The sequence below is a fragment of the Camelus dromedarius genome, chromosome 16 (genome assembly GCF_036321535.1).
Source record: "Camelus dromedarius isolate mCamDro1 chromosome 16, mCamDro1.pat, whole genome shotgun sequence".
Taxonomy (NCBI): domain Eukaryota; kingdom Metazoa; phylum Chordata; class Mammalia; order Artiodactyla; family Camelidae; genus Camelus; species Camelus dromedarius.
Genome location: NC_087451.1, coordinates 27481160 through 27508802, shown reverse-complemented (window position 1 = coordinate 27508802; position 27643 = coordinate 27481160). Strand labels below are relative to the sequence as shown.

Sequence of the window (27643 nt, the reverse complement as noted above, 5' to 3'; positions counted from 1 at the left end):
ACCCCCACCTCTGGGAAGCCAGTGAGTGCCACTGGTGCAGGCAGTTGGGGTACCATCTGAAGCTGGGCTGAATCTTCCTTCCCAAGGGTCCCTTCCGACACCCAGGGTCCAGGCAACTCCGTGGGCTTCACCCCGGAGCCCTCCACTGAGCTGCTGCTGGCGGCTCGGGCTGCATCTCTCACTTCCTCACGTGTGTGTGCTAGTGTGGCGACATTTTTAGAGTTTGGGGTGAGGATGGTTGGGCTCCAGGCAGGGGCAGGGGCCAGACCCCACCCAGCCTCTGTCAGTGCCTGGGGGTGGCTGGCGTCTCCCAGCATCTGAAAGAACGAACAGGAGGCCTCAGTGGACTTGGTGTCCCAGAAGGGCTGGTCAGATGGTGAACTCTGGGCCAGGAGGCCAGCTCTGCCACCCTGCCCACCTCTCTTTACTGTGCCAAGGGGGTGGGCCGCCCCACAGACTCCTGGAGGCAGTAACCCCCCAGGGACGCTCACTCTGTCACCCCATCCTGGATGAGCTGGGGTCTTTGTGATAAAGCCTCGAGTCACCAATGCCTGGCCTCCTGTAGTCCCAGGAGACTTGGGTGTCATTTCAAAGTTGGTGACGTGGGAAGCGGTCCTGTAGCTCCATGGCTGCTACCAAGTGGTGTCCTGGGCCCAGGCCACCTATGGCCACACTTCACAGCACCTCCCCAAACCTCAGTTCTTTCCATGTTGCAGATGAGAAAAAGCACAATGTTTGAAGCACTGTGCCCGGCTGGTACTAGCCCTGATCAATGTTCCCTTAGGTGAGGGTCTGGGGCTGTGGGTGTGGGGAGCAGCCTTGGGGCGCAGCTGGGCCAGCCAGGTTCTGGGAGCGTGAGGGGAAGGGCAGCGACTGTATCTGGCTCTAAAGAGTGCGGAGCCACAGAGGGAAACGGAAGTCAGAGAGGATGACGGTCTTGCCCAAGATCACCCAGGCAGCGCGGGGGGTGGGGGGCAGGCGCTGCTCTCCTACCTGGGAGAAGCCGCCGCCGCCCGCGCCCTGGAGGAAGCCAAGGTTTGGATGGGGGCGCTGATCCTAGGGGGCGAGAGAGGCCTGCTGACCCCAGAGCTGAGGAGGGAGGCGGAAACCCCGCAGGGTCCGCGGACACTTCCACGGCGTGGGGTGCGGCTGTGTGCGCACCCCCACCTGTCGGAGGGCTCTGCCCGGGCGTGGGAGGCGAGGGAGTCACTGTCCCGGAGGACGCGGGACCCGGTTGCGCTCCTATCAATCCGGGGCAGAGGGAGGCGAGCGCGCAAAGAGTGGGAGATGGAGGGGCCGGAGGGGCCGCGCGCCCAGGCTCCCAGCGCAGCATCAGGGGCTGGCGAGGTCGGGGGCGGGTCTGAGGGCGCGAGGGCGCTGGGCTGGCAGGGCGAGAAGGCACAGCTCCCGCCGGGGTCCGCGCCGTCGGGGAGCGCTGGGGCGCCACTCCGGCGGGGTCCGGGCGGGGCGGACAGGGGCGGCGCCAGGCAGCGGTGACGTGCACGGGGGACGTGACTCGCGAGCGACCGGAGCCCTGAGTCGCCCCCGGCTCGGCGCCCGGCAGCGAGGAGGGCAGAGGCCGGCGGCGGCGCAGCGGCGGCAGGTAGGCGCGGCCCGGATGCTCGGCGGGCCGGGGGCTGGGACCTGCGAGCCGCCGGGGCGCTGGGTGTGCTCCCGGCGTGGGGACGGCCCCCGGGTCCGCGCTTTTGCTCCTCGCCTCTTCCCATCCTGGGCTGGGGGCGCTCCGGGCACAGACGAGCCCCCCCGACCCCCGGCGGCCCCCGGTAAGGGGCCTGGGAAGCTAGCCGCACCCCTTCATGCCCTCGGATCCGGGCCGGACCGGGCCGGTCCGGGCCGCACGACCTCGACTTCCCCGCCTCGCCCGGGGGCCTCTCCGTCGGATGACCCTCGGGGGCTGGGCTCTGGCCAGCAGGTAGCTCCGCCGGAGGCCAAGCCGGGTCCCGGGTATAAATAGCTTGGTGCGCGGCTAGCGGTGGGGGCGCGCCGGCTATATTTGGTGGGGCTAACGCCCGGGCCAAGCCCCCTTACCGAAGGAGCGAGGAGCACGTGCGCTCCGGGCCCAGCGGCGCCGAGGTGGTGGTGCCCAACGGCGGTCCTCTCCCTCACCTCCTCCCGGTTCTCACCGTTGTCCTAAACATTAATCCACACACGCCCTCGGGCAACGGCTTCCGGTCCAGACAGGGAGGCGGGGAGTCCCCTCCCCGGGATCAGACTGGACTCCCCGAGCTCGCCTTACTTCCATCCCAGGCCCATAGCCCTGGGCAAACGAGTTGGGGGCCTCAGGGGCCTTGGTTTACTCACCTGAAAAGTGGGCTGACAGCTCACCTAGCTGGGTGCTGCACCAGGCCTGAGGTCGGCAGGCATGGGAGTGGAAGGGAGGCAGTCGGGGTCTTGGCCACTTGGGGGGGGGTGCCTGGAGTCTGGGTGAGGGATGAACAGAGTGCTTCTCTGTCCAGACGCACTGAGCTGCACATCCAGAGGGGCCTGGGCTGCCCGAATGATTCTGCGATGACTGTGGCCAGGCTGAGTGGTCTGAGGGACAGCAGATGACAGCTGGACCCACTGCCTCAGGCAACCCAGGCCACAGGCGCTTCTCCAAAGCCAAGAGCAGGGGTGAGTGGCGGGTGGGTTTAGGGGCCTTTGCCTCATTCTGAAGGCCCACGGGTCTTTGGGGGTCAGGTAGGTGCTAGGAGGACAGGGGCAGATGCAAGAGTGTCCTGGAGGGTGAACTGGGCCCCCGTGGGCCCAGCAATTGAAGAGTTGCTCCCACGGTGGGAAGTCTGCCCCTAAGAGGCCCTGAGGGCATGCGTGGCAGTGCCCAGGAGGGTGTGGAGCCTTCCTGCCCAGCAGTCTGTGGTGAAGGCAGAGCCTGGGGTGGACACTGAGGCCTGGTCCTAAGGCAGGCTCTGAAACAACCCCGTGTGACCTTGGGCAGGGCCTTACCCAGGAGGCAACCTGGCTCTCACCCATTCCAGCTGGATACCTCAGTTTGGAAGGCAGCTACGGGGCAGGGTGGGAGGAGAGTCATGCTCTCCAGGACACTGGCCAGGGAGTGTGTGTGGAGGGCAGCCTGTGGGGTCCCACACACTGGCTGGTGATGTCCCTCTGACAAGGCTGACTTGCTCCAAGGCAGTCCTCACGGTGACCTGGTGGGCTTGAAGGGGCCCAGTGCTGCTCCTTAGAGGTGAGGAGCCTCATAGAGTGACCCTGGGGGCCCTGGCTGGCCCTTCTAGAAGTGGCCAGTGGAGAAGAGGGCTGTGTCTAGCCATCAAGTCATAGCAGGGGCCTCCTGATCAGGCCTCCATGCGCCCAGTACTGGGCCCGGAGGTAAGGGCGGGGCAGGATCAGACAGGGCCTGGGGCTCCCCAGGGCTTTGCGTTGGCCAGTGCAGACCTTCCGACCTCAGTCTCCATCTATGTAATGGGCTAGGCAGGGAAGCGGGTCCCCGAGACCTAGAGTTCTCAGTCAGTGTTTGGAGCCCCGAGCCGCGCCCACCTGGCCCGGCCCCAACGGAGGGAAAATGAAGCGGGCCCGGTCATGGGGGAGCCGCGGGGTCCCCTTCGGCGAGCGGGGATGCCCAGCGCGGCTCCGGGTCTTGCTGACCCCGGCGGCCCCGAGCGTGGAATGTGCGCTCCGGTCAATACGGTAGCCGACGAAGAGGGCGCCTACTCCAGGCAATACGGCGGCGGCTCCTCCCTTGGCGCGGTCACGTCCCCCACGTCCCGCGCACTGCAGGCAGAGGAGCAGGGCCGGGGCGGGGCCCGCAGAGCATCCTCCCTTCCCCTCCGCCGGGCGGGGTCGGCCCGACCCCCACCTGCCCATCCGGAAGCTGGAGCGGGAAGGAGCGGCCTTCCTACTCTCTCCAGCGCGGAGGCGGGGGTAGAGGGTGGAGCCCAAGGTCCCTCCACGTTCCCTACCCGGCCTTCCTGCCTCCCCAGCCACCTCCGCCCACTTGCCCTTGAGGCCCCGTTGGTGGCGTCGGGAGCTGGGGGCCCGGATTTGGCGGGGCTGGCGGGGCTTGCTGACACAGAGACCACCTCTGGGCCTTGGTCTTAGGTCACAGGCTTTGGGGGTGGGGGCTGCAGGGAGTTGAGGAATGGGACAAGGTGGCTACGTGGATGGGCAGCGTCCAGGCCTGGAGGAGGTGGCTTGGGCCCCCTCCTGCCCCTCCTCACTGCTCTCTGAACTTTCTAGAGGAGGAGCTCGGACTCGGTTAGCACAGAGACGCCCCAGAGCCATCCTCCAGTAGCCTCCTCTTGGTCATAACGTGGTGACGGTGGTGCAGAGCGAATGCCTCAGAGCGAGGATTCAGAGCGAGGGGCAGGCCTGGGGCGCAGTGTCCACTTTGGTGAATGAGGCCACTGTTTCCACCCCACCAGCCCCTGCAGGAAGACGCAGCCCACCTGAGAGCTCTCGGGGGCACTGGGCATGCACTAGAGAGCTGCGTGGTCAGTGGAGGTGGGGTGGAGGGCTCAGGCCGGACTTAGCAGGCCTGATCAGGCTTGGGGCAGACCCTCACCCACTGCACCCCTCCCACCTCCCCAGAAAAAGCCCCAGGCACCTCCCTCCAGTCACAGCTCCAAACACAGGTCTGGGCAGGGCTGAGGTGAGCATCTGGAGTCCTTTCCCCTCCTTTGAAGGGGACAGGCACTCTGACCAGAGGTGCTTTCTGAGATCTGCTGGCTACCTGCTTGCACAACGGGGTAGTGGGGGAAGGAAGAAGGGGAGCCCTCCTCCTCCCTCCTGTGGGTGCAGCACCCCCTTGCCCGTCAGCCACCCCCATGGGCTTCAGGGGCCTTAGGCCCTGAGGAGCCAGGTGCTAGCCACCCTGGGCTGTTTCCCTAGTGCTCAGGTGTGCCTCCCGGGCCTCCTGGTGCGAGGAGAGTCAGGAAGGACCGTGACTGCCCCTTTCCTGCCCCACCCGCCCAGGAGCTGGTCTCCGAGGACTCGAAGTCTAGTGAGGTAACTGGCCAGCCGCCCCAGAAGGCACACTGACTACGCCCTGGGGACAGGCCGCAGGGACTAGGGCTGGGGGCTCCCACACTAGACTCCACGCATTCATGGCCTGCTCTGGGGACTGCCAGGCCACAGACCCTGGACCCAGGGTGGGTGAGGGGACTGCTAGTACAGAGGCCTAACAGGGTGCATGCCAGGGTGCGCCAGGGCAGCAGTGGGCCTGTGGCTGCATCAGAGTGGCTGGTGGGGGGACTTCTTGGGAGGTGGTGAGGCCAACAGGACGTAGAGGTCACGGCTCTGAGGTGGGGGTGGGAGAGGTCAGGTTGGGAGCATGGTAGGAGGTTTGCACTAGCCCTCTGGGTGGAGATGGGGGGTGGGGGTGAGGCCGGACACTGTGGGCACCGAGATGGCATTTGAAACCGCGTGAGTGCAGGCAGAGAAGGGGGCACTGGGGAGACGGGTGATGCAGGAGAAGCTGGAGCCTGACCCCAGCTTGGGTGCTCACCCCAAGGGGCCTGAGGGAGCAGCTGGTAGGAGACCCTGATTTGGGAGGGACCTGGTGCACGCTCCTCCTCAGGCCTTCCTCTGCTCGGCTTTCGGCTGCCAGGACTGGGGTGGGGGGGGCAGCCCCTGGAGCCTTACCTGACCCAGAAGCGGGCACGCGCACCCCACCTTCAAGATCAGCTTTCTGAGGCCCAGAGGGCGGGTTATTTCTGGGCTGGGGACGTGGTTTGCGTGCTTCCCTGGGAGAGTAAATGTCACTGAAAGAACAGCCGGCCGGCATGTGCCCACAGATGTGCTGGTGCCACCTCCCTCTGCATCGCACTGAGTCCCCAACCAGCCCGCGGGCGGCTGCTCCTCCCACCCTGGGTTTTCCTGCAACCATCTGACTGTTGGGCAGCCTGTGTCTGAGCCGGCCTCCTCTGCGGGGTGGGCTGGGCTGATGAGGCCACTTTGCTCTGGTGAATCCCAGTCCCTTCCCAACTCCCCCTGCTGGGCGGAATCCCTTTGCCCCAAACCCAGGCCCGTGCCCGCCCGCCCTGCACTCCACCCTCCATCCTCTCTTCCTTGCTTGCCCAACCCCTCCCTCTACTGGCTGAGAAACCTCACTCTGAGGACCGGCTGGTGCCAGGAACCAGGGTGGGCGCATTTCAGTGTGCCTGGCACCCGGGCTGGGGAATTAGCTGGCAGACAGCAGTGTGTGAAGATCCTCTGAGGCCTTCAGGAGCTGGTGGGAGGGATGACCCCGCTGGGCCTTGGTTCAGGCACAGAAGGTGGCCCCCTCCCTGCAGGAGCCTCACGTGGCAGCTACTGGGCCCACACAGGACCGCGGACACGCTGGACCCTCCTGATCTCTGGGCCTGGGCGCCCTCCCAGATGCTAGTTCTCCTGAGGAGCCTGGGGACCTGGCGGGCAGAGAATGGGCCTCAAAGGCTGGGGCACCAGGCACGGCTGCTGCAGCCAGGGAGGTCTCTGGGCGGGCCTCAGGCCTCATCTGTTCTCGGGGTGTCGGAGTTGGGCTGCAGCTGCCTGGCCCACACACTCCCCCTGTGGCGTCCGCGTGGCCGCTTGACTCACCTTAAGTGGTGTTGCTGCGTCACAGTGTGTTCCTGTTCCCAAGTTATACTTACTTTTTTATTAAGTCACCCTGCTGCGCCTGCCTCGGTGCCCCCACCTGGTGAGCCTGGCTGCGGCTGACACTTGCCCACGTGTCCCGTCCCAGGCTCGGGCACGTGGCTGCGCAGTCAAGAGGCTGGGCCCTGGAGGAGCGCCTGGGGTGGGCCACGCTGAAGCTGGGCTCAGGCTGTCCGGGTGCAGAGGAACCCTGTCCTCACTGCAGACTCCTGTTCCAGGTTCTGTGCACCTCCGGTGCAGAAGTGGCCACCCAGGGCTGTGCCAGGTCCCGTGTCCGCACACACAGCTGCAGGCAGCGGGGCTCCCTTGGCTGGGGCATCCCTGTGCACCTTCCAGCCGTGTTCCCAAACAGCTGCCCAGCCCTTGGCCCCAGACGCACCCTCCATTCTGCTCACTGAAGTCCAGGAACCGTCCGAGCACCGGGGCAAAGTGCTTGGAAAGCACTGGGGTCTGGGTGCCGGGAGAAGCAACGGCTTCTCTTGGTTTTCCCGAGAGTGGCCCTGCAGCCCTAGTCCAGCTGGGAACCAGTGCAGGCTCTGAAGGTGGACCTCTGGCCCAGCCTGGGGTGGGGGCAGGGCTGCGGTTCTGCTCCGGGGGGTTGGGTCTGCCGTGCCAGCACTCTGATAGCCAGCTGGCTCCTGGGGGTCCGGCCACCAAATGGTGTCATGGACAGCAGTCACTGCTCGGAGCCCCCTAGAAAGCCCTTAAAAACACCCTCCCCAACACGCCTGCCAAGTCAGAGCCCGGATCCCCAGAGGCCACTGAATCAGGACCCCAGAGAGCGTAGCACCTGTGGCCGGGATGCTGGGGGCAGGCTGGAGGGGGGGGTGATGTGGTGTGTTACTCTCCACATTCTTTTGCCCTCCACACTGAAACTCTGCTCAGACTAGCCAGGCACAGAGGCCCTTGTCCTCACTGCAGACTCCTGCCCCAGGTTCTGTGTGTGCCTCTGATGCAGAAGTGGCCACCCAGGGGGCTGTGCCAGGTCAAGACGGATCCAAGGAAAAGGGGCGGGGGTGGAGCCAGGACCGATTATGAAACCCGGGTGGGCGGGCTGGTAGGAAGGGGGCTGTCGTCGCCACTCGCCCCAGCTCAGAGTTCTCCGGCGTCCGTGCAGGTGGACACTCACACCACAGGATCGGCAGACCCGCGTTTCGGAGAGCTCGTTTGTAGGCCACCGCCAGCAGTGGGAAAAGACAGAGCTTCAGTGGGCCGCGAGCCGCTGGGTCCAAGAAGGCGCGGGCCTCGGGGCAGCTCTCCCCTCCTAGCGCCTGCAGCGAGGAGTCTCTCCTCCGGACAGCTTCTGTCAGGTGAGGTGGGGGACCAGGCCACCAGGCTGATCTCTGACATTGGGGATTTCTAGAGCTAGGATCAGAGAGGGTTGAGTGGTCTCTAGATGGAAACATGGCCATAGCATTTCAAGTTACTGTGCCTCAAACGAGCTGAGTCCCTGGGGTTTAAGAGGGAAGTAGGCCCTGGGCCTCGGCGATGGGGTGGGGGCCATGGGCTGGCAGTGGGTGCGGCCAGCTCCCTCTTCCTCTCTGCAGCCTGGGGGCTGGAGTGCTTCGCTCCAGTGGCTGGCTTTCTTGTCAGAGGAGTTATACTCCTGCAGGTGCCTTCTACCTGGGCTGGCCCTGCAGGTCCCTGAACTGCACGGAGGGGAGGCTGGGCCGCTCCCAAAGGAGCTGGGTGGGTAACAACGGTGGGAACAGTCAGGGCCTGCACGCTGGGCGGGGGGCCTCCATCCCCGCTCCCCACCTGCTCCTCCCCGCTGGCAGCCCCCACTCCATCCCCACAGGCATAGCCTGCGTAAGCCTCTTCAGATGCTCACTGTGGTGCCGTGTGATCAGAGTGGGCAGGATGGGAAGCCCTGTCCTCCCTGGGGTGGAGGAGCAAGGCTGGCCACCATCTAGATAGAGGACTCTGGGGACACCAGCCTAGATCGGCCCCAGGTCCCCACCAGGGCAGCTTCATTGCCTGAGGAGCTGCGAGGTGCTGGCCGTGGTGGGACACCAGGTCAGGCCGGAGGCGGGAGCAAGCTGGCTTCTCTGCTGGGGTCTGTGCTCCTCAGGAGGTAACCTGAGCCCTGGCTGAGCCCAAAAAAGCCACTGCCCTTTAGAGCCAGCTGCATGGGAGCAGGCCAGGCCTGAGCAGAGGAGGGAGGAGGGAGGAGGGGCCGCAGTTGCTGGTCACCCCAGACCCTCCTGCCCTGTGCCCAGTGCCCAGCACAGGTGAGGCCCAGAGGCAGGGGCAGCTGGCCTGGCCCAGGGCTGAGCTCCTGCTGGGGGCGGAGGCCTGAAGGGAGGGGTGGCCGGCCTTCAGGTGCACCTCTGTCCCTGCAATGCTGGGCTGGCTGGTCCTGACAGCCTGGCTTCCTCTTTCTCAGGGACGCGGAACCTGCCCTCCTGGCCATGGGAGGGGCCGTGGTCGACGAGGGCCCGACAGGCATCAAGGCCCCCGACGGGGGCTGGGGCTGGGCCGTCCTCTGGGGCTGTTTCGTCATCACGGGCTTCTCCTACGCCTTCCCCAAGGCGGTCAGCGTCTTCTTCAAGGAACTCATGCGTGAGTTTGGGATCGGCTACAGCGACTCGGCCTGGATCTCCTCCATCTTGCTGGCCATGTTGTACGGGACAGGTGAGGGCTGCGGCGGCCAGGTGGTCACCTCTGGGGGTCCCCTAAGTTCAGTTCAGAGAGCCTCCCTTGGGCAAAGAGGCCCTGTGGTCGGGGGTTGGCCGGTACATCCCAGGTCTCCAGGGGTGCCTGGAGAGAAGCCACTGAGAGTGCTGTGGTCCCCACTGGGCAGACCGAACACATGCCGAGGCTGTGTGCGGCCCTGTCCAACGGGCTGTGTGTGTCCAGCTGTACTCGGTCCTAGAGGACAGGGGCTCCAGGCCCTGTGCTCTGCAGGTTCTTGCTGTCTGCACAGACTAAGCAGACGCCTCTAGCAAGGAGCTCTCCTTATGAACCGTGCTTTGCTCAGGAGACGTGCGAGTGTGATTCCCACTCTGGGCGCCCGGTGCTCCTGGAGTGTCTGCTGAGCTGGGGGCGGGGGTGCCGGGGAGAGCCTCGGTCTGCTCCTCAGTCGCTGCCACTCCCCCAGGCCCACTGTGCAGCGTGTGTGTGAATCGCTTTGGCTGCCGGCCTGTCATGCTCGCAGGCGGCCTCTTGGCATCCCTGGGCATGGTGGCCGCGTCCTTCTGCGGAAGCATCATCCAGCTCTACCTCACCACTGGCGTCATCACAGGTGAGTGGGGCCGGCAGGAGCAGGGTGGGCCGTGGCGCCTCTGCTGCTCAGTGGTGGCCGGGTGGCAACGATGGCTCGGAAGGATGGGAGCTGGGGGAGGGGGGGCGGCCGTGGGGTGTCTGCACCGGCGCCAGCCTGTCCTCTGTCCCCATCTCTCTCCGCGGGGCGGGGCGGGTCAGGCCGGGCCTGTGCTGGGAAGAGCGGGGGCCGGGAGGGAAAGGGCACGTGCTCACTGCCCACCGTCCGCTGCCCCCCAGGCTTGGGTCTGGCGCTCAACTTCCAGCCGTCGCTCATCATGCTCAACCGCTACTTCAGCCGGCGGCGCCCCATGGCCAACGGGCTGGCGGCGGCGGGCAGCCCCGTGTTCCTGTGCGCCCTGTCCCCGCTGGGGCAGCTGCTACAGGACCACTACGGCTGGCGGGGTGGCTTCCTTATCCTGGGCGGCCTACTGCTCAACTGCTGTGTGTGCGCTGCACTCATGCGGCCGCTGGAGGCGCCCCGGCCGGCTGCGGGGCCCGCACCCCCGCGGGCCCCCCGGCGGCTGCTGGACCTGAGTGTCTTCAGGGACCGCGGCTTCGTCGTCTACGCGCTGGCTGCCTCCATCATGGTGCTGGGGCTCTTCGTGCCACCAGTGTTCGTAGTGAGCTACGCCAAGGACCTGGGCGTGCCCGACACCCAGGCGGCCTTCCTGCTCACCGTGCTGGGCTTCATCGACATCTTTGCCCGGCCCACCGCTGGCTTCATCGCAGGGCTCAAGAAGGTGCGGCCCTACTCTGTCTACCTCTTCAGCTTTGCCATGTTCTTCAACGGCTTCACCGACCTCACGGGCTCCACGGCGAGAGACTATGGCGGCCTGGTGGTCTTCTGCATCTTCTTCGGCATCTCCTACGGCATGGTGGGGGCCCTGCAGTTCGAGGTGCTCATGGCCATCGTGGGCACCCAGAAGTTCTCCAGCGCCATCGGCCTCGTGCTGCTGCTGGAGGCCATAGCTGTGCTCATCGGGCCCCCGTCGGGAGGTGAGTGCTGGCGGCAGGGTGGGGGGCCAGCTGCCTCCCCTTCCCGGGGCCAGGCTGGGCCCTTGGGGCAGTTCTCTTCCTGGGGAGGGGAGGTGCCATGCGAGGGCCCTCAGCTGGAGGAACCCCCGGACCCCTGCCTGGTCTGGCCAGGCCACCTCGTAGCTCTGCACACCGCCAGCAGGTATCAGGAGGGAACATGGCCTCGCCTACATCCCAGGACCTGCTTCGTCCACCGTGGGAGGGGGTGCCTGGGCCCAAGGCAGGTGCAGGCCTGAGTCATGGGGACAGGTAATGGCTCCAGGGTGGAGTCCTGGCCCTCGTTTTTGGCTGTCCCCACACACCGGGGATGTTCAGAGCTGAGGCCTGGGCCAGTTTTTGCTACGGTGGGCTTTTATTTTTTTGATGGCTGATAAAATACTGGTGTGGGATTAAGATGGCATGGACTGTGGGACCAGCATGGCCACAGCCCCACCAGGCTTGGTCACTGAGTTTGGGTCTCTCTACCCAGCCCTGTCAGACCCCTACCTTCTACCTGACCCTGGACCTCTGGCTCCTCTCTCCTGGAGGGGTCTGGGGCAAGGGTGGGGAGACACCTGAATCGTCACTGTCCTGGGGTCCTCCTGTGGGGGCCACTGGTGGGGAGGCTGCCATGGTGATGGGCAGCAGGGCCTCGCATGAGGCTCCACCCAAACCCTGGTCAGAGCCACTCTGGTTCAGCCTCTGGGTATGTGCTGCCTGGGGAACGGGGTTGGTGGTGGGGGCAGCCGCCTGAGGGCCCAGCCTGCTCTGGTGGCGCACTGGGGGTAGGGGGTTGGTGGGAGGCTCCAGCCCGGGCTGACCCCGCCCCCTTTGCAGGCAAGCTCCTGGACGCGACGCACGTCTACCAGTACGTGTTTGTGCTGGCGGGGGCCGAGGTGCTGACCTCCTCCCTCGTGCTGGTGCTGGGCAACTTCTTCTGCATTGGGAAGAGGCCCGAGGTGGCCACGGAGGAGGAGCGCCACAAGCCCCCCGAGGATGTGAGGGTGGACTCTCGGGAGGTGGAGCACTTCCTGAAGACGGAGCCTGAGAAGAACGGGGAGGTGGTTCACACCCCGGAGACGAGCGTCTGAGCCGGAGGCCGGCAGGGGTTCAGGGAATCGGACAGAGACCGTCGACGCTCGTATTTATTTCACAAACAGGACTAGCTGGGGTGGGGCCGTCGGCTCGGTGCCGGCTGCCCGGGCAGCGGATCATCGCCTGATCAGTGTTTTTCGGGGGAGGTGGTGGGGTGGGAACGTGTCATTCCGAGGTGGATCTGTGGTGAAGCCAAGCCGCGAGGTTACAAGCCATCTACCCCAGGGCCCCGCCTGCTGACCCCAGAGGCGCCCGATGCCCACCACTGCGCTCAAGGACCTAGAAACCCGTGCTTCAGAGACAACACGGCTTTAATCAGAGGGTGGGGCCGCTGCAGAGTGGGTGCTCCCCTGACGGGCCCTCCCTGTGTTCCTGTGGCCCCTTCCTGCCCGGGCCTCCACTGTGTGCCCCAGCCCACCCGACTCCGAGTGCCTAGAGGACAAAGCTCCCTCCTTCACGTCTGGAAGCCAGAAAAGCCTGCGTGTGGGAGGAGCTGCCCCGGGAGGAATGTCTTCCAGGAGCTGCAGTTCTGGAGGGGCAGCGAGCGGTCTGGCCACCCACCCCAAATCCCACTTTCTCAACAAACAGCCTGGCTATTTTTACAGAGTGGTTCTGGTCCTTCTCAGCCGTGCAGCTTTGTAAGCCCGGCTGGTCCTGGCCCCGGCCCTGCGGTCCCCGGTCAGCTCAGAGTGGTCACATGGGGCCCCGGCGGCTGGCGGGGAGGCCACACTGCAGGGGTGTGTGCACTTCAGCTGAGACATAGGTGTGATTTCTGCTCCCTGGCGTGTGTGTCTGAAGAAAACCATCTTCCTGCCTTCCACGTATCCGGCCCTCGGTTAGCTGACGGTCGCCCACGTGGTCAGCGCCCAGGGCCGCCGTCTGCCCCATCCTCCCCACCCAGCCCCGCTCAGCCGCGCCCAGGGTACCCACACCCACCTGCCCTCTGGCCATTGGCGGCCTGCGTGGCTGGGGGACCGGTCGGGGCCGCTGGAGCGCCCTCAGTAGGTGGTGCGTCGAGGGCGCTGGGGACGGCAGCGGGCGCCCTGGCGGGCCGCGTGCAGCCGGAGAGACGCCACGTCCCTGCTCCTCTGCAACAAAAAGCAAGCGAGAGCTCACGTCTCGAGCCCACCACGGAGATGTCGCCCTGCAGGGCTGCTGCCCCGTGAGCTCTTGGGTACCAGGCACCTGCCCGCTGCCCCCTTCACACCCCTTCTGTCCCTCTGTCTCCAAGGCCAGGGCTTGGGCTGTGGGTGGTGCTGGAAGTCACAGGGGTCGAGTGGCAGCCCCGCACCTGCTGACCTCGCCCCATGTAAGGTGGGCCAGGCTGGGCCCCTGGCAGCCGGAGCACAGCCGAGCCGTGAGCACCCCCGCTTGTCAGGTCTCAAAGGGACAACCCCACCTATGGTCTCTGTGACCCCTACCTGAACTGGGGGGAGCAGGGAGAAGGCAAGTGGACGGCCTGCCTGTGCCACCTCCCCAGCCGCCCTCCACTCATCACCCCCGTCCCCTTCTCTCGAGGTGATGAGCTTGGCCTGGCTGCTGCTGGCCGTTGGTTTCCCTGGGTACCCTGGCCCCAGCTGTAGGTGGTGACTGAGCCCGAGGAGCCCACACTGGGGTGCCCCTCATTCTCACCCCAAGCTGCCCCATGCGTCCCCCTGGTTTAAGTGTCCAGGGCCCCCCCAGGCTGGAAGCTGATCTGTGGGGCCTGGGAGGGCGACCAGACAGTCTTATCTGCCTAGTTTCCTGATTCTGGGTGTTTCCAGCTGCGCCCAAGGCAGAGAAAGAAAACTCCTTGTGCTGAGGAAACGGGCGGCCGCAGGCCCCGGGCCCCAAGAGGAGTGGAAGAGTGGTCAGTGCTCTGGGCAAGGGGGACCGGGGGCCATGGACGGGGCCGCCCCTGCCTTTAGACGTTCCGCCAAAGAAGACCCCTCCCCCCAGTGATGCAGACGCCCGGGTCGAGCCCACTCCCACGGGCCCTAGGCCCCTGCCCCTCCCTGGACGGCACACACATACCACCTTAAATCAGAGGTGGGGGGTACATATGAGCCAGGCACCCTGGGCTGCTGCCGCCACCCTGGCCAGGCCTGGGGCACTTGCCACACACACACGGAAGGGCCCTGCACTGGGAGAGCCTGGCAGGAGAGCTGACCCTGCCCTCCGTGGCTGCCCAAGGGCTCTGCCAACAACGGTCTGGGAGACAGCATCCAGAACCTTGAGGTTCCCAGGTGACGTGCCCCTGTAACCCTAAACACCCCTACAGGCAGTGGCGCCGAGGGGGGGCTGCTTCCAGAGCTCCCAGCAGAGGGAGGCGGGCAGGACAGGTTGGGGCCAGTCCTCCAATGCAGGGTTTTCCAGGAGGGGCTCCAGGCACCCCTCTCAGTGGGACAGGGCCTGGGGGAGGGTGGGAGGCCGGGACCCAGAGCCCGCAATGTGGGTCACAGGGCTGGGCTCTCCGTGTCAGGAGACTGAGGCGACGAGGGGGCCAGGGAGCAGGACAGGTCGTCTGAGCTGGGTCCAGGTGTCAGCAGGCTGGGGTGACGAGGCCAAACCTCAGGGACCACCTGGCACGGCTACACTGGCCTGGGAGGGACCAAGAGCAAGTCAGCACGGGGGTGGGGGTACGCCTGACCCCGGGTCTCCAGGGCAGGAGCACACCCACTGGCACGCACACAGCCAGTGTGTTCAGCTCCAGGGATGAGTGGGTGTGGAGCAGAAGTGCTTGGTCAGCACACAGAAGCACATCTGTGACTGAGGTCCCCGGCAAGAGGGATGGACACACCCACAGCCCAGGGCCACACCTCAGGAGGACGCGGGCCCAACCGCCTTCGGGGCGTCCGGGGCTCTCAGGGAGGCGGTGTCTCGGGCTTCAACAACTCCGGGGGAGAGGAAAGCAGCGGAAAGCAGCGGCCGTGAGCTCAACAGGTGGACGGACGCTGCCTGTGGGGAAGGGACGGTGCCTGCCAGGCCTGAGTCCCTGGGTCCCAGCACGGGCTCACTCGGGAGCCGCCCCATGGGAACCATGTGCCGGCCGCTGCGCTGTTCACTCCCTGGAAAACCTCGGGGACCTGGGGCCGGCCCTTTGTGAAGGTGGGGCCTGTGCGCGGGCTGCGTGGCATCAGCTCTGCCACGTCCCCGTCTCACCCACCTGCTCCCAAACAGCTGATCAACCTCACCAAGGGGCTTCAAGAGGGCAGACACGAACGCCAACTCAGAAAATTAGTTTTCACAGTTAATCTACACCCGTCAAAACTCAAGCTGACGAAATAAAGACCACGTGGCAGGGGCGGAGAAGAAAGGCAGAAACCGTCATGAATTTATTATTTACACGGTGGTTAGGTACACAAGTACAGTGGGCGCACAAACGCGCAGGCCCGAGACTGGCCACGGACACACAGGTTGATACAGACAGTTCTCACTCCGCTTCCTGCAGGTCAGGTGGGGAATCAAACATGGGGCTTGTGGGCACCAGCTGTTCACATGTCCACAACCGCACTACTGAGGGCTCAGGGTTGGAGCCCACATCCCAAACGCCATCTGGCAATTTCAGGCAGCAACCTGGATGCTAACACCTCCCCAGGAGGGAAGGTCCCCTCTGCAGAAGGCACTGGGCCACAGTGTAAAAGCCCCCAGCTTGCTCTGACTCACCCAAGTTCCGCCTGCATGCCCAGAAACAGCCCCACCTGGCCAAACGCCTACACCTGATCACTCACAGCACAGCCAGCCCAGGACTCAGAGAGAAGCGAACAGCTGCATTCTACATGTCAACACAGCAGTCAGGGCCCGCCAGCATCCCGGGGCTGTGACTTTGGGGGCAGGAAGGGAAAACGCAGATGGGGCACCTTTCAGGTCCCTAGCTTCCCACGAATGCCCTGTTGCCAAGTAGCACACGCTGCAGCAGAGTGACAGGAAGCAGCAGGAAGGAGCCTCAGGACACACAGGCTGCACCTCATCTCCTGTCTACTGGCTGCCACCACCTCTGCAAGACCAGGGGGCGTCTCAGGAGAGCTGTTCAGAGGGTCCCTCTGGGAAGACTCAGCCCTGCCCCCTTCTTGACCTCCATGGGGTTCACCTCGTCCCAGCACAGGTCACAGAAGTGTGTGACCCCCTCACCCTCCCGGACAATCAGGTCGTCAGGGTCACCTGCTTCTTGGCACTTCAGAGAGGATTCCCTTGGGCCAGCCAGCCACTCTGGGCAAAGCCAGCATCCAGCAGACGCCCCGGCCCCTGGTTTTGAGCACACAGATGTTAGCACAGATGAAGGGCCAGCCTGCACCGGCAACACTGTCTGTTCAGAAGACTTTCCAGGTTCAAAGGCATCGAGGCAGCCACAGCCAAAACCACCACACACAGCCCGAGGAGGGGCCAGCGTCTCTCAGTCCGCATCCGCTCCGGAGGGTTGGCAACACAGTGCAGTCTTCAGGGCTCCTCGCTGCGTCCGGGAAGATCAGCCCATGGGCAGCGCTGTCTGGAAGCACCCGCTGCACCCGGGGCAGCCGCGCTGTCTGGCCGCTCTCATGACCAACCGTGAGGATCTTGGCGCTTCCGCGGCGAGCAGGCGTCTCAGTTCCCAGTGGGGAAGGGGGAGTGATGGCCAAGACCAAGTGAGTGTGGTCACGAAACAGCACACGACACGCACAGACACACACGTCACTTACACACGTGTGTACACGTGACAGTTTCTGATGAGAAAACCCCTCTCCGCGGCGGACCACACAACACAACACCACGAGACGCGGACCCCGGAGCCCACGTGCTCCACTCCCTGCCTCACTCCTCTACGCGAACTCCACGCCAGCGTCGGCTTCACAATTCTTTAAAGTCAGCATCTTTTTTAAGACCGCAAAAACAGACATGAAAGAAACGATAAAAAGACAGATTTCTTTACACAGATTTAAGCCAATAATTTTTAGCAAAATGATACAAAACTGTCTTAACCAAGTAGAAGGTCGGTGGGTACAGTAGACTCGGCAGGGCCCGGCTGCACCGGAGGGACTGAAAGACTCCTGGGCGGGAGTCTGACTCTCCGCAGCCGCCTCACTCAGCTTCTCGTCCCAGCCCCGCTATCACCGTGTTCCCGGGGGCCTGGTACAGCCCCCGGCGATGGCAGCGCTTGGATTCTGTCTGGTTGGGTGTGTGTTTGGTTCCCCATGGGCGTCGCCGGGTGGGTGGCCTGGAGCTCCCGGTGGTAACGTTCCGGTTCTAGACCGGGGGGGCGTGTCACTAGTAACAGAGGAGATCAGCCATGCATCGTCTGCCCTCACCGCAAAAGGAGAGTTCTCATCGGTGCACGACAGACTGAAGACCACTGGAAGCCACCCGACCGGGAATCTGTCGGAGCCAAAGCACAGGAGGTCAGCGTGAGGCCAGGGGAATGGAGCCAGGCAGGCTCGGACACAAAACACCAAGGACAGCGCCCTGGGAGGGAGGGGACACAGATGCCACCTAGCCCCACTCGCTACACGCGCGCCCCTAGCCACTCCGGAAGGTCCCTCTGAGGCCAGGACACGTGCAGCAGGAAAGGCGAGAGAAGACAGGGAAGGAAGAAGAGCCATGCAGGCAAGGAGGCTGGAGGCCACAGGGCCACCAGCTCACGATCGGTCAGACCAGAGTCCAAGCGGGGAAGAGATGCTTGCCCCCAGCCCCCTTCCTGCCAAGTAACCTGCTGTTCTGAAATCAGAGACCGGGCCCCGCGTGGTGGGCACTGGCACTCCACCTGGGACGAGACGTGAACACGAGCCCCCATCAAGAAGCTGCAAGAGTGCAGTCACGTCACGACCGACAGAAGCTGCAAGCCCCCGGCTGGGAGGAGCCGCCAGGAGGGGGCCCGGCTCAGACAGCCAGCCACGCAGCGACGGCAGGGAGCAGGCGGCCGTGGCTGATGGGTTAATACAGAAGAGAACGTGGACGAGATGCTGGGCAGAGACCGAGTTCAAAAAGAAAAGCAAACAAGGAAGACAGATCGATGCCGAAAGAAGAGAGATGACAAAGCCAGGACAGCAGAGACCACCCAGAGGGCCCCACGCAGCGGAGCCCCACTGAGCGCGGCCCACACGGCGGAGCCCGGCACGACACACCCGCACGGCCACGAGCGTTCTGGGGCCACTGGGCCGAGCCTGGGCTCCCAACTCCAGACCACTGTGGGGCACAAAGACCAGCGGACAGCGAGCAGGATTCTGGGGCCACCCCAGACTAGAATCCGCATGAGAAGACCTGGGCAGAGGCCCTTGCTTGACCTGCAGCGCCTGGCATGCAAGCCCAACCCCGCAAGCCCCCGGAGGGCGAGGGGCCGTCGGCTCCCACCCCGCCCGATGCCTGCCACCTACTGAACCCCGCCAGGCACACACTCACCCAGCGCTGCCTTCCGACGGGAGACGTGCAGCTACTTGCCGTGGTGCTCGAAAGGAATGCTATTCTGAGGTGGGGGGAAAAGACAGCTGTTGGTAAGGGTTCCCCAGGCTGGACCAGAACGTGAGACCCTCCTGCATCTGAAGGTGCTTCCTTGCCTCACCTCAACCAAGTCTGCAAACACAGGCCGGGCTGCTAGGGGGACCCCAGGACCACGCAGGAGCTCAGGCTCGCCCCTCGAGAACGGCCCCCGGACACACGGCCGCTCCTCGAGGGTGGGTCTGTCAGTGATGCTGACGAGGGGCCAGGACAGACCCTGCCGACCCCTTGGGCAGTAAGAGAACCAGATGCCCCGCGGCAGCCCCTCCAGCCGCAGCTCCCAGAGGCCTGTGCTGGGCAGGTGAAGAGGACAGCACCTCCCATGACACACAGACTGGACACAGTTCCTCACAGACGCAAGGAGAGGACGCGGCACAGACTGCACTGGGGGGTCACGGATTAAAGTCAGTCGGTCTGAAAGAACACCAGGGACCAGTACTACGTCCCACCGACAGTGCTGGACCAATGAGCACTTTCTCACAAAGAGAAAAACGTCACAAACAGGTTCACCCACCAGGAGCCCTTTAGTCTCCCCAATTTTCTGGCTGGAGAGGTCAGACTCCCAGCCAGGAGCTGGGAACATGGGACTGTGTTCCCGTGAGAAGCACGTGGGGGCGAGGAGGAGCAGCCAGGAGACAGGGCACGGGTTGGGGGATGGCAAGAGGCTATGCACAGTCCTACTGAGGGTGAGCTGTGGCCTCGGACTGGGAGCCCCGCACAGGACACACCACCTCCTCCTCGGGGCGCGGGGGCCGTACAGAAAGTGGGTGGGAAGCGCCCCCACCGGGCGGCCGTGTGACTAAGGATGTGCACGTGCAGGGCTGCGGCTCGACCAGTGTGTCCGTGCTCCCCCTGTCCCCCCACTTTCTTAGGGGGCGGTGGTGAGAGGCCAGAGAATTGTAAAAGCTGGAGCCTTGATGGATGGGGAGCCTTTCACAGTCTTTCAGAAGAGCACTCGAGGGTGACCAGGAGAACCCAAAGGGGAGAATCAGGAGGGCACCAGGGACACACCCTCAGGGGCTGTGTCCTCAGCATGAAGACCCTGAGAAACTGCCGGGGGTGACCAGGGGAAAAAGCGAAGGTGCTTCTGCAGGGCTACACCACCAAATCATATCTCTTCGGAGACCCATCCCTACCACTCAGGCCCACGTGAAAGGGGAGAAGGAGGGAGCGCGCACACGAGCGAGCAGACATGTCTGCGAGGTGGGACCTCGGGGCTGTGTTTGGTCGACGCCTGGGGCGGGGGCTGAGGCTGCACCCAGACCCTCAACAACCCAGCACCCTCAGCACCCTCTCTTTCCTTTCCCTCAACGGTCCTCAAAGCAAAAGACATTCTCCCATGTTTAAAAAAGGGCCTGCACCTTCCTCAGTCTCTGCTGGCCCAGGCATTCTGGGGCCACAGAGCCAGCAGCACACAGGGCTCGGGGACCCCAGGGCTCGTGGGAAGCAATGTGAAGCCTTCTCTGTGCCCCGTGGTGAGGGAGGGAGGGTGGGGCCAGGGGCCAAGAGAGGTCCAACCGCATTGCCTGGCCAGATCCCAGGTGATCAGACTACCTGTATCTTCAGTCTCTGCGAGAGACAGCTACCCTGTAAAAATCACCCATTTCCAGTAGAATTACCAGGAAATCAGAAGTGTCCAAGAGGAGAAGGTGTAGCTCAGTGGTAGAGTATGTAGCTCAGTGGTACCCAGCATGCACGAGGTCCTGGGTTCAATCCTCAGTACCTCCATTACAGATAAATAAATAAAAACCCAGTTACCACCCCCCCTAAATAAAAAATATATTAAAAAAAAAAAAGTGGTAAAACTCTTACTGCTCCTGGTCAAGGGAAAGTGGTTGGGAGCACGCCCCCCCCCCCCAGCCCGGGCACGCCTCGTTCCTCTGCCTGAAGCCCAGCTAGACTGGACGCCAAAGGACTGCGGTCCTGGTAGTGCTTGCAGCCCCCGCCCTCCTAACCTGCACGCTCAACCCACCAAATTCACCCACAAGCTACACCCAGTGCCCCACAAGCGCTGGGGGGCCGGGTACCACATGAACCCGAGTGTCACAGTGAACCTGAGGAGGGCTCGCCCAGCACACAGCCCAGGGCCTTCCTGAGACCCTGCCCTGCCCAGCAGATACCACAGGGTCACCCGACCCCACCGCCCACAGGAAGGGACCCCAAAAGCTGCTGGAGGAGAAGTATCAGTACAGAAAGGAAGAACTGCTCTGTCGAGAAAGGTGTGTGGTGAGTGCAGCCCAGTAACAGCGGCAGAGAGAAGACGTGGCGAGCGGAGGTGGTTCTGGGGCCCGGGCCACACCTCGCGGGCCTCGGAGCGTGCTCGCCCTCAGAGAGGAGATGGGAGCTCCTGCCCTGCGACACGCAGCCAGGTGCCAGGCTCTAAAAGGCCCCTGCCGACCACAGCACGCAGTGACTGCCAGCAGCACGCCGCCCCCACCCCCGATGGGCGCTGTGCTGGGGGCAGGCCCGGCTGGCAAGGACCAGGACAGAGTCTCCAGGCGGGCGTGCCGGTGACTGACGGCACAAGCAGGCGGGCGCTCCCCACCCAGCAGGGAAGACGGCCGAGCCTCCCAGACTGGCCTGCGGCCAGGGCCCCACGGAGGGCAGCAGAAGAGAGAAGTCCCCATTACATGTCCCAGCACAGTTGGGGGGTGAGCCCTGACCCCGCACAGCCAATCACTGAGATACTCAAATAGGGCCGAACAGCACCGAGGGGGCACCTTTCCCCCCGTTGGTTCAAATGCTCAGAGATGGGGAGGAAGGGGAGGAAGGGAAGGAAGGGAAGCAGGAAAGCCTCTGAATCCCTCACCCACCCCGGCCTGGAGCCAGGAGACCAGACAACGCGGAGAAGTCAGAGGCCCGCAGCATGGGGCCTGCGGGGCGCGCACCTGTGAGGTGGACATGCGGGAGGTATCTTGCCGGCCTGTGAGGTCGGACGAGGAGATGTTGACCGGGGCGCCGCGGTGCAGCCGCATACTCACTTTCCGCTCTCTTTCCATGCCGGACACGGGCCGAGGAGAGGTGTTCGCTGGCAGAGAGGAAGACAGAGGCAGAAGTGAGGCCTCGGAAGGCCCCCCCACACTCCAGCATGGGCTCTCCACTGGGAACTGTGGTCGAGCAAGGACGCCTGCAGCCTCGGCACGGGGCACAGGACAGGCTGCTGCAGCCCAGTACTGGGTCGGCACTAGCGACGCCAGCCTCGGGCCCGAGGAGGGTCACGACAGGCCCGTGAGGAGGGAGGGGTTCGTCGGGGGCTCTCCTTTCGTCACCAGGAGAACGTGAACAGCAACAGGGCTTGCAAGGAACTCAGCCCTTCAGGAGACCAACGAGGAAACAGATGTTCCCAAAGGCGCCGTCCCAGGCTGTTCCCAGGCCCCTCTAACCTCGGGAACAAGAATCAGCCAGAACAGGAATGCACACAGCTTGGCCCACGAGGCCCGCCCGGTCCCCAGTCCCCACTCCCAGAGCCAGCTCCCCGCAAGGTCACACTGGAAGGGCCAGAGCAACCAACACACAGAACAGAAGCTGTTGCCTCAGAGCGGGAGGCTGCGGCACATCCAGCAGCCCCGAGACCACTCACCAGTGTGTGAGGTAGGGGTGAGGGGTGTGGGAGGAGCCACTTCCTGTGTCCCCCTCAGCCGGCCAGAGGCCGTGGAGGGGAGGCCGCGGGTGGCTGGATTTCGGGAGTGTCTCAAGCGCTCCTCTCGGTCCCGGCGTTCCCGCTCGGCATCGTCAGCTGCCCGGCTGGCTCCCTGAGAAGGAAAGAGGCAAGACCTTAACTGAACTGGGTTTGCTGAAAAACCACCCCAGGCCTCTGGCTGCAAATTGAGCCAAGAAAACACCAGGGCATTGGGGACAAGACACGAAGCCATCTGGAGCCACGCACAAGTCCAACGCTCCTCCGCTGGACAGCCCCAGGCCGGTCCCGCACCCCTGCAAGGAGCAGAACAGGTGTCTCGGCCCTCGTCCCAACACAGCAGAAACCCACACACCAACAGCACCCGTGGGCCCTCTTCCTGAGCACCGCAGGAATGGGCACCCATCTAGGTCAGAGGTGGCCGAACAGCACAAGTCGGGAAGCCTGTGAGGCAGGCGGGGGCGGCAGCACTCGGTGGGCTGAGGGGTCCAGCGGAATGCAGAGCGCCAGCCTGCGCGAGAGTCACATCGGCGCACACGCGAGTCGAGGGGCTGGCAGCCGGGCCTGTCCCAGGAAGGCGGTGTGGCGAGCACCACCTCAGCCAGGTTTGCTCCTGCAACAGCTTGTTCTACATCGAACCACAAGCTCGGAGGCACCTGATTTTAAATGGTGACGCGAAGATTAACTGTCCTCGTAAAGGTTACCAGCACTTTAAGGCAAGGGTGTAAACTGAGCCCTCGTGGGCCAAAGGCAGCCCGTCTGTTTCTGTAAATAAAGTTTTCTCGGCATGGCCACCCCAACTTATCCCCGACCGCCCCGCAGTGCTCTGGTTACCAGTCAGGCGGTTGCAATGCCGTGCAGATGGGAAAGCTGAAATTATCTACTGTCTGGCCCTTCACACGAGAGGTCTGCCGAGCCCCTAAGAGGGATGACGATATCAGAACAGAGAACTTCAAGTGGCTCCGGCAGAAGGCCCACTCTGATGTTCAGACTCCAGGCGACCTGTGGCACCCTTCTCCAGGGGTCGGCCACCCTACCAGAGGGCACAGGCCAGGTCCAGGGCAGGTGGCCCTTGCTCCGGAGGCAGCAGCCACCCCTGCCACCAGGTCCCTTTACAAGCACCCCTGCACGGGCGAGGCCACGGGTACGGCCTCCTGCTCTGCATCCTCTGAAGAGGAGGTTCTGTTCCTCCATCACACTTGTCACCCTGGAAAGGTGCCACTTTCCGTCTTAAGCTCATAACTAAGTAGAACAAATTTTTAATCAAAGAGGTAAAGTAAATTCCCCCAAACCCTGGAATTCCAGCAGTGGTGCCCAAAGATTAATTAAATTCATACAACGGACCCAGGGACAGACGGCCTATTCTAGAAGGGAAACAGATTAAGGTCCAAGCTCTGCCCTCTCCACACCCTCAGCCCCAAGCACGCGTATCTGTGCTCACAAGCTCACACCTGAGAAACCAAGGAAATCACATGAAGCTCATCCCAGGACCAAACGCACGCATAACACACAGGCCTCCCCAGCCGCCTGCCCCCTCGGAGGCCAGGCCCCAGCACGGGTCTATACCCTACCTCACGGCACACACACACCCTTGTGCAAGGAACGCGCAGGCCAGAACAGCCCCGACGCCTCGTCGTGATGTGGATCAAGTGACCTCAGTGTCAGGGTAGGAGCCCAGGCTCTAGGCAGACCTGCACTGCAGACTCAGCCCGTGCCCTGGGAGCCCCAGTCCCCAAGCCTCAGCCCCGCTCGGAGCGCCCCGGACGGGCCGGGAGCCCCATCCACAGAGAAGTCGCTGGGCCCGCCGCACACTTACGAACTTGAGCATGTTCCAGTCGAACACGTAGTCGTAAGAGAAGCCCTGCCGGTGGAAGAGGTTGCGGAAGAGCTGGCGCAGGTAGGAGTAGTCGGGCTTGTCGTCGAAGCGCAGGGAGCGGCAGAAGTTCAGGTACGTGGCAAACTCGGCTGCGGGCACCGGGACACCTGGAGGTAGCTGGCGGTGCCGGCTACGAGCCGGCGTGGCGTTGCCAGCAGGACCCCTTCCCCCCAACACCACAGGCAGGCGCAAAGGACGGAGCCTAAAACCCCAGGGCGGGGCGGGAAGGACGGGGGTGAGAGAACCCAACACCACGGGGCCCTTATGCGGCGGGTGGGCCCATGAGAGCAAAAGGAAAACTCCAAGCTGCGGCCCGGGGAGGCAGGGAGCCCTAGGGCAGAGGGATGCAGCCGGGTACAGAGCAGACACCTGCCTGCTCTCCACGCTCCCCGCCACCACACAGGACCCTCCGAGCCTCGGAGGGCCCCCCGCCCGCGCTGGACACTCACAGGGGTAGCCTTTGCACAGCACCTCGATGGGCGTGGACATCTTCTTCTCGCTGATCCTCTCGTACTTCTGCCGCTTGGTGGCCGCCTTCAGTCCCTGCCAGGGCAGCGAGCCCAGGTTGAAGTACATGAGCACATAGCCCAGCGACTCCAGGTCGTCCCTCCGAGATTGCTCTGGGAAGAGAGGGCAGTGGTCAGGGCAGCGCGGGCCCCACAGATGCTCCCTGGGGCAGGAACTCAAAGCCCCAGGGAAGAACACCTCAACTCTTGTTTCCGAACGAGTCCCCATGACGTCCCGGGAGGCGCCTCACACTGAGATGGCGACGGCGTCACAGCCGCCTGCCAGGAAGCCCCGCAGCCCACAATGCAAGGTCTCAGGGCCTGGGAGCCAGTCTTTGCCACAGAGGGTGATTACAGGCTCCAGATTGGGGCCTCAGCGGGGCTGGCTTTCCCCAAGCTGGGAACAGGCGCCCAGGCCGCTGGGGGAGCTCACCGATGCCGAGGTGCGTGTTGATGGAGGCGTAGCGTGCCGTCCCGGTGAGGTTCTTGTTCTCGCGGTAGGGGATGTGCTGGTGGGTGCGGGCGTCCCGGTACTTCTTGGCCAGTCCGAAGTCGATGATGTACACCAGGTTGCCCTTCTTGCCCAGCCCCATGAGGAAGTTGTCCGGCTTCACGTCCCGGTGGATGAAGTTCTTCGAGTGAATGTACTCAATACGACTAATCTAGAGGGGAAGCACGGCGAGAGGTCACCCCAGAGCAGCGGCAGCCATGGGGAAGCAGCCCAGCACTCCCGCACCCTCGGTTCAGACAGGGGACTGAGCTGACCACCTCCAGCCCCACACCGGCTCTCAGGGAAGTGAACAGCCCATAACCTTATGTGACGCTGTCCTTTCGGGGCCAGGTCCCCAGGGAACCCAGGGCCCATTAAGGAGCTTCCGTTCTCTCCCGGTGCACAAGAGGCACTGAGGCAGAGAGAGCAGCCCTGGCACCCCACCAGGCTGAGCGCCCAAGCTGCCCTGCTCTGGACAGAAGTGAGCTCTTACCATTTGGTCAGCAAGAAGCAGGACAGTTTTGAGGCTGAATTTCCTGGAGCAAAAGTTGAAGAGGTCCTCTAGGCTGGGCCCCAGCAGCTCCATCACCATGACATTGTAGTCCCCCTCCGCCCCGCACCACCGGATGGTGGGGATGCCCACTGTAAGAGAGCCACGTGTCAGCCCGCCTCTCCACCCGGGGTGGGGGGGAACCTGGCCCACCTGCCCATACGCTGTGACCGCTGCACAACAGACACTGACCAGGGTTAGGCAGGAGCAGTCGGAAGTGACACAGGGAAAGAACATGGTGCCAACTGCACAGGCAGAGAGGGGGGGACAGGGGCTCCGGAGAAGCGGCAGATATCCCCCCAACACCCAGCTTCCCCCTCGACGGTCATCCTACAACAGCGCAGGCGTGTGTCACAGTGCGTGTGTCAGCGTGTGAACCAATACTGACCAGTCACTAATCACAGCCTATTCACGTTTCTTCCCCCTCTTTTATTACACTGAAGCACAGCTAATCCACAACGCTGTGCCAGTTCCTAGTGTACGGCACAGTGATTTGGTCACACATGCGCACATGTATCCTTTTCCATGACACGTCATTACGAGACACTGAGTACAGCTCCCTGTGCAACACAGCAGGTCCTTGTCCTTTATCTGTCTTATATACAGCAATTTGTATCTGCACGTCCCAAACTCCCAACTGACCCCTCCCCGCCCCCACCCCAGGGTCCCCCAGGAGACACAGTCCTCCCGTCTCCTCTGGCCCCTCCCAGCTGACCAGGCCGTGCAGGGTGCCAGGCAGGGCCCTGCAGACCGCCCCTCTGCAGGGGGTCTGCTGCTCTCCCCATCATCAGTCTGGGCTGTGGGCTCGGGGGAGGGACACTGCGCAGGGAAGCGCCTGCCCGCGCGTGTGCTCAGGGTCCTGGCTGTGGGTGTGGAGGCACCTTTGCCTGTGGCTGGGGCTGCCGCCAGGCATCTGCACCGCAGGGCTCCCCTTCTCTCACCCCATCCCGTTCCCTCGGGGGTGGGGGGTCTTGCACGCAGATTTCTCTCCCCTACCTACTCAGCACTTTTTCCACCAGTACGACCCACGAGTGAGCGAGCGTCTGTGTGCTCCGCCCCACGCCCTGGTGCTCCGCCCCCTACTCTGCTGCTCAAAGCGCCCCGCCTTGGCTGCTGGGCGCTCCTCAGTGGCTCCTGTGGCCCTGAACTCCTGACTGCCGCAGGCTTTGTTTGTTATGAGCACTGCCTTACTTTCTGACACTACAAGATGCTAAATATTTTTAGTCTAGTTTCATAAGTTTTGGTATCAATAAGGCAACCTCCTTTCATTTCTCCAGTTAAGTATTTTAAGAGTACGTTTTACATTATCACAGGAGAACAAATTTAACAAATCCTTAGTTTATAAGGCATGATGTAACATCAGGCCGCAGCCCACCACTGCACACAGACCAAGGACACCCACAAGTGACCCGCACCGTGCGCGCCTCCCTCCCCTCCCTCCTCTCACACTGCGCCCTGCCCCGCACAGCACTGCACCCCGGCTGCACTCCTAACAGCGAGTGCGCCGTCTATCACTTCGCTTGGAGGACAGAGCACATTTCACCTTCCTTCTGTCATCTGACTGTTCAGGGTTGCTTTTCCTATCATAAAACAGTGTGCTAAGCATATTCTTATGCACGTCCACTAGTGAAAATCCTTACACGTGAAATTCTCATTCGAATCTAGTCCCACGTATGAGAAACACAGGATACGAACTACCTGACTGCACCAGCCACCGCAGGATAACCGCTTTACAACCCCACCAGAAACGAATGAGTTAGTTCCTACTCACATAAGAGTCTTTCCAGAGTTCTTAAGTTTCATCAATCGAGTGAGTGGCTATAAAATGGTGTCTCAACGAACTACCTGGAATTTTTTTATTATTCATTGGCAGAGCATGCTTCCTCTTCTCTGAAATGCCTATGCATGTCTTTTGTCAATTTTTTCTATGAGGGTGTCTTTTTCCTATTTATAACAGTTCTTTTATAAATTCTGGACACTAAGTATCTTTGTTTTTACCTGAGGCAAGTATCTTTTCTTAGTTAACGGCCTGTTTTCTTACTTTCTTTTGCTGCAGTCTTTTGATGAAAAGAGGTACTAAATGTTAGCAGAGATAAACGCACCAACCTCTCCCTTTATGAGTAACGTTTCTGGCACCCTACGTGAGACCCTGAGC

At 63.2% G+C, this 27643-nt stretch overlaps 2 protein-coding genes across 7 annotated transcripts in view; one reads left to right on the top strand and one right to left on the bottom strand.

The window, feature by feature from the left end:
• Positions 1 to 897: 897 nt before the first annotated feature.
• On the top strand, positions 898 to 12587 carry SLC16A3 (solute carrier family 16 member 3). Of its 3 annotated transcripts, XM_031469414.2 has the most exons (7): positions 1460 to 1603; positions 2478 to 2634; positions 7730 to 7922; positions 8999 to 9246; positions 9713 to 9856; positions 10114 to 10872; positions 11728 to 12587. In XM_031469414.2, exons 4-7 carry the CDS (start codon positions 9024 to 9026, stop codon positions 11979 to 11981), a joined length of 1380 nt encoding a protein of 459 aa, XP_031325274.1. In that variant the 5' UTR covers positions 1460 to 1603; positions 2478 to 2634; positions 7730 to 7922; positions 8999 to 9023; the 3' UTR covers positions 11982 to 12587. The 3 variants fall into 3 exon arrangements, with proteins under 3 accessions (XP_031325276.1, XP_031325273.1, XP_031325274.1); XM_031469416.2 differs by lacking the exons at positions 1460 to 1603; positions 2478 to 2634 and adding an exon at positions 898 to 1035; XM_031469413.2 differs by lacking the exon at positions 2478 to 2634 and having other exon boundaries at positions 1451 to 1603.
• The window catches only part of CSNK1D (casein kinase 1 delta), a 33148-nt gene continuing 17637 nt past the window's right edge, over positions 12133 to 27643 (bottom strand). For 2 of the 4 annotated variants that reach the window (XM_064495345.1, XM_064495346.1), the window contains exons 3-9: positions 25432 to 25580; positions 24882 to 25110; positions 24392 to 24562; positions 23883 to 24031; positions 22010 to 22181; positions 21318 to 21457; positions 12133 to 13073 (exon numbers count right to left, since the gene is read on the bottom strand). In XM_064495345.1, coding sequence (XP_064351415.1) covers positions 12984 to 13073; positions 21318 to 21457; positions 22010 to 22181; positions 23883 to 24031; positions 24392 to 24562; positions 24882 to 25110; positions 25432 to 25580 — 1100 coding nt within the window. In that variant the 3' untranslated portion in view covers positions 12133 to 12983. Of the gene's footprint in view, positions 13074 to 15277; positions 17314 to 18333; positions 18398 to 21317; positions 21458 to 22009; positions 22182 to 23882; positions 24032 to 24391; positions 24563 to 24881; positions 25111 to 25431; positions 25581 to 27643 lie in introns of those variants that run through there. The other 2 variants (XM_031469421.2, XM_031469420.2) reach the window with 2 other exon arrangements.